At 51.7% G+C, this 9874-nt stretch overlaps 1 protein-coding gene across 1 annotated transcript; it reads right to left on the reverse strand.

Annotated features, from left to right (window-relative positions):
* Positions 1-1192: 1192 nt before the first annotated feature.
* On the reverse strand, positions 1193-9040 carry Bsnd (barttin CLCNK type accessory beta subunit). Its single transcript, XM_008832982.1, has 4 exons — positions 8864-9040; positions 3914-4005; positions 2483-2737; positions 1193-1604 (listed from the first exon to the last, which is right to left on the reverse strand). Exons 1-4 carry the CDS (start codon positions 9038-9040, stop codon positions 1193-1195), a joined length of 936 nt encoding a protein of 311 aa, XP_008831204.1.
* Between the last annotated feature and the right edge of the window lie 834 nt (positions 9041-9874).

A 9874-nucleotide genomic window follows, 5' to 3' on the forward strand; every position in this document is an offset into this window, starting at 1 on the left:
TGTTCAGTAAATGCGAGGAGCATCAAGTAGAATTAAGCCAGTAACTTCATTTTGCACACTCTAAGATTATGATCAAGTGTTCTGCTGGCTACTGCTGGGTTACTCTGCCAGCTTTTTGTCCCGCTTTGTGACTGTTTAAAGGCCATTTAGAAAAGTGAGTGCCAGAGAACTAAGGGTCATAAGTGTCAAAGTTGGTGGGGTGACACTGTCTGCAAAGGTCCCGGATCTGCTGAGCTCTGCAAATGCTGGAGGGTCACTGCCTCTGAACCAGGGAGACTAAGATGAGCAAGGTCAAGATGTAACCCTGGGCTATGGCAAGTAGCAGGTCCCAACAATGACTGCACAATCCCCACAGGGAGTGCAGAAGGGACTCTGTCATCCAGGAGATGGAACATCTTCCAAAGCTGGTAGAAGAGGGTCACTTTGACCAGGAGGTAAAAATGAGCATGAATTCACTTAGCACAAGGGGCCTTGGAGGAAGACGGCCTGAGCAAGGAATGGGCATGGGTTGGGCCAGCTACAAAAACAGAGGGAATCAGGCACTGACCAGAGGTAAGGTCAGTAGATTAGCAGAGATCAGTCATAGAGGATCTCAGAACCCCAGAGCGGAGGCCCCAGGAGGGACTGAGCCAGGAAACCAGTCAGAGTGGGATGGGTTACATTATCCACAAGAAGACCAAAACTGAGTAGGCATGGGGCCCCAAGAGGCCTCCATAAGGTAGCAGGGGCCCAGGATAGCACCACGGAGGGGCTCCACCAGAGGTCAGCCTTGGGGGTGGAAAGGGCTTCTGATGGCCCAACTGCAGCACAGGATCTTAGCAAACATCATTCTACCTGCAGGTCAGCAGAACAACCAAGGCTGGAAGTGTGTGGATCACTGAGGGGGATCACTGACAGGGATCACTTGGGGAGTCACTGAGGGGATCACCGAGGGGGGATTCCTAAGGGGGGTCACTGAGGGGGATCACTGAGTGAGATCACTGAGGGGGGTCACTGAGGGGGATCACTGAGTGAGATCACTGAGGGGGGTCACTGAGGGGGATCAATGCCATGTGTTTCCCTTTCAGTTCTTAAGATGGTCTAGCTCACCAGCTCACTTGACAATCCCTTATGGAAGATGAGAAACTGAGACCCTGTGGTGTCACATGGAGTATGCAGTGCTGCCAGGCTAGGCCATGGCAATGGTTCCATCTCAGCCCTGGGCATCAGGCTCAAAGCCCAGCTCCTCGTCAGGGAGGGGGTCTCCAGGGCTGTCTGGCAGTCCATAGTACAGGTCTTCCTCCTCCTGCTCTGGCTCCCCCACATCTGCATCCATAACCTCCTTCTCCTTCATCCTCGGGGACTTTTGCTGGTTGTCAAGCAGAGCTGTCTCTCGCACCTGTCCCTCCAGGGCCATATCTTCCGATGTGGGGGTGTCATCAATCAGAGCAAAGTCATGAAAGCGATCCAGTGGGCCCCTGTAGACCCAGGGCACCTGTGGCAAGTGGTATGGCTCTTCCCTGTCAGGTGGGGATGGGTGGGGGCTGCTGCCTTCACTGGACCCCATGTCCAGGTCATCTTGGAAGGAGGCCAAGGGTGCAGGGCCCTGGGGACAGGCTGGAGAGCTGCAGAGGCAAAGACCACAAGACAAGGGAAGGCTCTGAGTCACATTGCCATGGCCTAGATCCCACTAGCTGAAAGGCCTGGCAGAGCCTCCAATTTTATCCCCTGGAAATTGGGGCAATAGGAGCTTTGGCTCCTGTGGTTGTTTCTGAGATTTATAGCAGGTGGTATGTGCAACGCACTTCACACAGTGCCTGGCATATAGTAAGTGCTCAAACAACAGGGCTGCTATGTTATAAACCAGGTAGCTCATCCACATCTCCAGGCATTGAGTCTCCTCTGGTCCCTCACAGCCCGTGTCACACTGCAGGTCCCTCTGTGCTGTTGGTCTGCCTCCCTGACTGGACTGAGAGCTCCTGAAGACTGGAGGCCAGTGAAGTCTTGGGAAGAAGCTGGTGCACAGTAATGATGGAATGAGTGAATGAGTGGAGCCATCAGAGACCCAGCTCACAAATAAACAGGAACTTGATTGCAGCAGAGACCAACTTGCCGGAGACTACCAAGCAGGTCAGAGGCTGAGCCAGGATTTGAATTCAAGCCCTCTAGCTCTGGGTCCCTGCCGCTCATGACAAGCATGCAAAAAAGGAATAGCCTACTACGTGCCAGGCACTTGAAGTATTGTCCCTGTGTAGTGGAAATGGATATTCCCATTAGAGAAACTAAGGCTCAGGAGAGTCAGAAACTCATCAAGTTTTATAGCCAAGGAGAAAGGGTTGCATCCAGGTCCACCGGAGCCCCAACTCAGGCTTATTTACCTGTGACAGTTGCACCCTCTGCTGCCTGGTCCTCACTCCCAAGTGTCGCCCACTGTGGCCCACAGCCCTCCCTCCTTTGCCCTGGAACTGGGTAGTACCTCCATTCCTGTGCCCTGTCCACTCACCTGCTCTGAGTGAGAGGTCTTTCTCTCTCATTCTCTTCCAAGCTCCTGTGGACAACCACGGCAGCTTCCATCCAGGCCTGAGGGGTGTGACGCTCACCTTCCCCACCACTGCTGCCTCCTGGCTTCAGCTCAGGGGCCAGTAGAGGCCGGGGATCCTCACTATAGCCCATAGCCTTCATCTGGATGTGGGTGAAGTCTGGAAGGCTCTGGTCATAGGCAGCTTCCTCCCACAGCCTGACATAGGGGGGCTGGGGGCTGGACCTAGCAGACACAGGGAGAGAAGACAGGCAGGTAGACATGGATCACTCACTAGGGTCCTGACTACTGTGGGCACATGGGGCCCCTGATCTCACAAGAAACCTTCCGGGGAGGGCATTACTATACCCAGGTTATGGATGAGGAGGCCAAGGCCCAATTAAGTGAGTGAATTAAGTGGCAGAGGCTCTGGTCTGACTCTAAGCTGACATCAATTAATGTCTTCCAAGGTAACCACAGGGTGTGACTGCAAAATGAGGCGGAATCAGCATGCAGGGTTGCTGAAGCACACCTCAAGGCAGAAATCATGACTCCCGTTCCACAGCTGGGATGCCCAACAGAGCAAGCCACAGCTACTGTGAGCATCTTGCCTGCCAGGCGCAGAAAGGAGCTCCTCTATCCCCTCAACTCCAGCTGGTGCTGTGAGGAAAAAGTGAAACTGGCTTGAACTCAAGACTGATACAGACCCTGTCTGGTGGTGTGGGGCCCTGGGGGCCTGTTCTTAACAACTGTGCTTGAGAGACTAGACCCTGCCTAAGGTGACAAGTCAGAAGGAACCAAGGGTGGCCTGAGCCAGGGTTCTGTCACAGTGGTCCATCCCCTGCAATTGGCCTTGAGACAAGGCTTGGGGTTGCCCTGCCCACCAAGGATGTGTCCACTGTGTTCCCACTGGGATGCCCTATGCGTCTGGAGCAGAAAATGCCAGCATAACCAGCTACCCTCACCAAAGCAAAGTAGCTATGAGCCCCCATAGCTCCAGGGCCTGCAGTCTGACCTTTGGAGCTTGGGTTCACAGCTCAGGGGCTTAACTAAAGTCAGGGGACTCTTGGCTATACCCCAAGCCAGAACCAGAGCTTGATACCTCCAGAGAGGCAGGCTATGGCCAAGTCAGACCAGAGTTTAGGCTTGTCTCCATCACTGATTCCCCGTGAAGTTTGAGGCTCATGTTTCTCTGAGCCTCAGTTTTCATATCTGTAAAATGGGGATGATAATGTTTAATGCATAAACTGAGAATATGAAACAACCCATAATTTCTGAGTGTTTCCTCAGTAAGTGGAAGACAATGTAGAAAGCTGAACAGAGAAACAAGACAGCAACACTCTTCCTGATGCTACCTCTTCTTCCCCTGCCCCTCCTTCTGATGTGTGGGCAGGCTGAGGAGCCCACTGCACCTACCTCTTTACCTCCACAAGCCCATTCTCCAGTAGGCTCAGGGTCTTTGGGGACAGGATGCCTTGGAAGTCAGAGTCTGCAGGCACAAAGGCGATCTGCAGAGAAAGGGGCAGGATTAGAGCTGGCTGTCTCCACATGCCCCTGACCACTGATCCCAGAACCTGGGAAACCTCTCTACACATGGTGGGAGAGAAAGAAGTAAGGCCTCTGCTTGATGAAGTAGTTCCTGCTTGGAGCACAGCCCCAGTGGATGGAACTAGGCTTCTGCCTCCACCACACTCTCTTTCTTTCACAGGACAGTCACTGTCACCCTTCTGGGAACTGGCAGCAACAATGAGTGACAGAGACGCCCAGCCCTGGAACCCAGGCCCATCATTTCCCAAAGGTGTCAGCAGCAAGTGCTCCATCTATATTTATAGGTGAGTGAAAAGCAAGTCATTGTCCTGTGATTCACTACACAGAAGCTATCAGGGGCAGAGATGTGGATAGCTGTGGTTCTGTCCACCAAGTCCCTGAGCTTTCAAGATCAAACAGCCTAGTTCCAGGGGTGGCCACTGGTTGGTGGGAAGGCAGACCATGAAAGAGGGAGCCAGACAGGGCAGAAAGATCCCTGTCTTTGGGGCCCTGGAGACTGGTGAGAATCTTTCTCTGCCAGGTCTGTGCTATGGGTGCTAGGATGGCCATCTCTCCTCCAAAAGCCTCTTTAAGTTCTTATGGATAATGAGAGCTGGCCACCCCCAAGAAATACCTGCTCCTCCCTGTTGAGAGAAGCACCATGCACCACAGCCAGGAGACAATCCACTGTCCATTGATGGGTGATGGATAACAGAAGGCAGGGAACATATGCAGTGGCATACCAGTCAGCTTTCAGAAGAAAGTTCTGACACACACTACATAGATGAAACTTGAAGACATTGCGCTGGGTGAAATATGCCAGATACCGAAACACAAATACTGTAAGATTCTGCTACCCTAGGATACCAGGAAGTAGACTGGCATCTCCCTGGTGGTAAGGAGGGAAGTAATGGGGAACTGTTGCTTAGTACGTATAAAGCTTTCATTTCCTAGGATGGAGAGAATTTTGGAGTTGGGCTGACCACATTGAGAATGTACTTAATGCCGCAGAAGAATTGCATACTTACCCCTGGTTAAGACAGTGCATCCTGTTTGTATATTTTGCAGGTTTTTAAGTGGGCTCGTTGCCTGTCTCTCAAGGTGGCTGTGAGGACTCTCTGAGCTCACACTTGCTCAACAGATCACAACCTGGCTCTACTGAAGACTTAGCCACTGGACTCCCGAGTCTGGCCCTAGCAGCTGAATTTTAAACAAATTTTGTTTGCTTTTTTAAAAAAATATGTATGAGTGTTTCGCCTGCATGTATGTAAGTGCACTAATGTTGTTCAATGCCTGCAGAAGTCAGAAGAGGGTGTCAGATCCCCTGGAACTGGAGTTATGAATGACTGTTAGCCTCCATGGGAGTGCTGGGAATCAAAACTGGCCCTCCACAAGAGCAGCCAGTGCTCTTAACCACTGAGCGATCTCTTTAGCTGCAATTGAACATTTTCAAAGCAGCATCTGGTGAGTCCCTGCTGAGCTGGGCTAGTTCATAAACAGTACTTTCTTGTCCTTTCCCACAGAGTGAAGTGAGGGAAGTACTGTCTGCGCCAGGAAAGCCCTGTGATGGTGGGGAGAGGGGCGCAATGGTGACGGAGCTCTTAGACTCCTTGGATGGAGGAGCTTCCCCTAGGTGTATGGAAATAAGGACGCATCTAAGCATCTTACATCCTTATTAAAGATGTCCTGTGCTTCTTAGAAGCTTTCTCTTCTCCCTCATTATCTCATGGCCCAGACACCATCATCATCATGGTCTCCTCCATCCTTATTATCACCACTATTGCCGGGATCATCATCACTATCACCATTGCCACCATCACCATCACCATCACAATCATCACCACCACCCTCACCATCATGGTCACTGTCACCATTACTGCCACCATCATTACCATTGCCATCATCATCATTACTATGGCCATCATCACCATTATCACCATGGCTATGCACCATCATCACCACAATTACAATCATGACTGCTGTCATTGACGTTATGAAAAGCCCGGAGGAGATGGAGAGGAGATAGCATCTTAAAACACAAGTCCTTTTTCTAAAGGAGTAGGAAAGATAGGCCAAGTTGAAGCTTAAGAAGGGAAATCAGACCTGCAGACCCTCAGAACATCAGACTAAAGAAGTCAGCCTTGATTCATAGCAACAGGTGCTCCAGAGGAGTGATCAGCAGAAGAGTATCCATTAGAATTTTGTCCAGGCTGAACACCGACCAATCCCTAGAGGGAGGAATCATGGACAGGGATGCCCACAGAGAGGATGGGTCCTTCAAACACCAGGTCCTGGTCTTGAGCTCCAGTAGAACAGGCAGAAGTGAGAGCGATGTGGGACCAAGGCTCTGCCCTCTCTACCATGATATCCCCTTTTCCCATCTCTTTTGTTCCACCTCAGCTCTCAGGCTCAGCATCTCCTAGTGCCTCACATGCTAGATTTGCCCTGGCTCTATTTCCCCTCTTGGCCCAGGCTTGAGGCTCAGGTGAACATCTGATCTAACCAGGTGTGCTTTCAAAATTCAAAGACTATGGTGAAGGATTGGAGCCAGCCTAAGTACAGCAGGCACGCCATGTGTGGAGGACTAGAAAAGTCTCCTCAGCTCCTACTGCCTGGGTTCAAATTTTGCCTTAGTCCAGGTAAATATCAGGTTAGAAAGGAGGCCAGACCATCCTTCTTGATGTTAACCTCACAGATCCTATAAAGCAGAATGTGTCCTTTTCTTGTCCCATCAAATAAACAGTAAGGTTGAATCCCTTATGTAGCATTCTAAACCCCCAGGAACTGAGTCCCACTGTCCTACACCCTTCCCACGCTGTCTTTGATCATGATGTTCTTCTAGAATGTCTTCCCCATCTTCTTTGCTTGATGAACTTCTACTTAACCTACAAAGCCTAGCTCACCTGCTCTACGTAGCATGCCTCTTTCCTCATCAGGCAGAAAACTGCCTCTCCCCCAAAGTCCCCAACTCCTCAAAATCAGGAGAACTTAATTCATATTGGTATTGGCTGCCCACTCCTGTATCCTAATTAATAGTTCTCTTCCCTGATTTTCTTACTCACCCAATCCACAATATTCCCATTTACTGAGTATTTCCATGGGTCAGGCAAATAAAACCAGGAGAGGAGACCGAGGGGAGGAAGAATCTCCATCCTTACATGTCTCCTACCTTACTGGAATCCGGTGTGATGACTATAAGAGCCTGAGTCACCCCACAGACCTCCCAGTGCCAGCAACACAGACCCAAGAAAGAGGCCTCCATACCTGCTCCATACAGGCATGAAGTCAGACTCCCTCCCCTCCCCACCAGCCCCCTCTGCTTCCTCCCACTTGACCATGTAAGGCACGGGGAGAAGGGTGCTCTGCCAAGGTCACAGAAGTGGCAGAGGACATAGGGGCTTGAATCTAGATCTGAGGGACACTAGGAGGTGTGGGTTTCCACCAGCCATGCTGCCTCCCCCACACAGGAGCACGTGACCCTTCAACAGTTACTCATTAATACAGCCCTGTTCTTTCCACCAGCCTCCCCACTGCCACTTGGCCCCTCCACCCCTGGGAAGGATGCAGTCTACCCTATGCCCCTACCCTTTCCAGGTGGTGACACGGTAGTTCTGGCCCCAAGGCCCTCTTCTCCTGGTGACCTCTGCTCAGGACATTGCTCACACAGAGGTGAGTTGACTGTAAACTGCTGGGTAAATGGCTCCAAACCAGTGCAGACTGCCCAAGCTCCAGACATAAGTGACAGCCTAGGGCTGGCCACAGAGCAGGCAGGGCTGGGAGAGGCTGGGGCTTGCCCTCCCTTCTCAGAACTCTTTCTGAGCACCCCCAAAGGGGGAGGGGAGGAAGAAGCTGGCAAACGAGGGCCTCAGTATCCCCCCCTTTTCCACTCTGTCTTTCTGACTCACACATTGTACAGTTCAGGAAACTGAGGCTCAGAGAAAGAAGTGGCTTGAGCAACAACTCCCAGGCATTTAGAGACAGAACGCAGGTTAGATCCACGTTGCTCTCCTTTGTCTCCCCTGAGTCTGTCTCTGACCAGCTATGTGACCTTGGAAGAATCACCTAACCCCTCTGGACACTGAAGGGGTACAACTCCTGACATGTCTACTCCTTGAAGTTGTGGGAGGATTGGGAACAGTAACAGCAGCAGCTGATTATCTAAACACGACACTACAGTTAGAAATATGCCTCTTTTCCATCGCCCTCTCATCATAGTAACCATAGAACTGAGACTTGGGGCCTTACTTCGCAGATTACAAACAGAAAAATAAAGGTCACCCTTGGAACTTGGAACAGGGCAAGAAATAGAGCAAGGGGCTCCCATCCAGTGCTCCCTCATCTCTACGTGGCTTATAGGCTGGGAAGCCATTAAGGCTCTGAAAGAGGACAGCATGCCACACCGATTATGCCTAACGGGCCAGAGCTCTCAGCACCCACAAACAGGGTTCCCTTTAAATTGAGCCTCAGCCCTAGCGCTGTGACTTAGCTAAGGGAAAGTGGCTTTTGCTTTCAAGTCTGCAGAATGAAAGAGAACTACAGAAAGCACAGAAAGCTCAGGGTAGGGTAGAGGTGAGCCATGGGCACCGGTTTGGAGGATGGTAAATGCTGATCACCTTCTGCTCAAGTAGGGGTTCATTTCACAGGTCCTGCTGTGTCCCTATAATGTCTAGCTTGAGGCCCAGATGCAGGGACTTCTTGTCAATCACAATAAGAGATGGGTGGATGAGGGGAGGGATGCTTCCAGGACAGAGAGAACAGAGGGTGTCCAGAAGGGAAGGCCAGGGATTGGTGCCTGATATGATGCCAGCCGTCTATCCTCCTGCCCCCTAGCCCCCATACCTTAGGGTAGCACTGACACATGCTCCAGATGACACCCCCAATCACCATGATGCTTCCCATGGCGTAGAAGGTACCGTAGACCTGAGGTCGATCGTGGCTCATAAGAAACGTGCCTAGGGATAACAGGAAAAAGCCCAGCACAATAAAGCCGATGCGGAAGGTCTTCTCGTCAGCCATAACAACCGGCTAGCTCCAGTCTGTGTGTCCTGGCAGAGGGCACACCGGCAGAGGGCTGCCCACAATCCCACTCCAACACCTGACAGGCTCTCTCAGAGAGGATCAATTCTCTGGAAGGGAACTGATGTTTAAAGCACAAGACAGGGCAGGATCTCTGTAGGTCCAGCTTCCAGTCCTGGGCTCAACAGCTCTGAGGGCAGGAGATGACACGCTTCAACAGGCCTGAGAGCCAGGACATCTACCTTTCCTCCAGCCACTGTCCTTCCCTCTGGGCCCACAGCCTTGGAGCATGGGACAGAGGCAGGGGAGGGATAGGGGAGGTCACAGGGGCTGGGCTAGTCCAGCTTTGACATCACCTCATTTGCTTAGTGTGGATCTGAGCCCAAACAGGCTCCACACCTCCCAGCCCACGGAAGTGGCTATGATTCTGCTGCCCCAAGTGGGGCAGGGCTGTGGAAGCTTCCAGATTCCACAGGCTTGCAATTTAGACTCCTGAAGAAATCTAGCCTTCTCAGGGGCACCTGCTCATCTGGGCTCAGCAGAAATGGCTGTGCCTATTAAACGGTAATCATCCTAGACTTGACTCAGTTCAGTTCGCTTACAGGGAATCCCAGAAGGCAGGTACCATATTCCCACTTCACAGATGAAGACACAGACACAGACAAGTGATCTGCCCAAGCTCACAGATAACAGCAGAGCAGCTGGGACTGGAGCCCAGAGTCTGTGTGTCCCACCAGCCTGACCCTGGCCAACCACAACACAGGTAAAAGCAGGGGCAGTTCCGATGATAAGGCCCATGTTGGCCTTGGATCTGTGTCTCCTGCTGTGTGGAGC

The sequence above is a fragment of the Nannospalax galili genome, unplaced genomic scaffold, assembly GCF_000622305.1.
Source record: "Nannospalax galili isolate Female #2095 unplaced genomic scaffold, S.galili_v1.0 scaffold356, whole genome shotgun sequence".
In the NCBI taxonomy this organism is placed as follows: Eukaryota; Metazoa; Chordata; class Mammalia; order Rodentia; family Spalacidae; genus Nannospalax; species Nannospalax galili.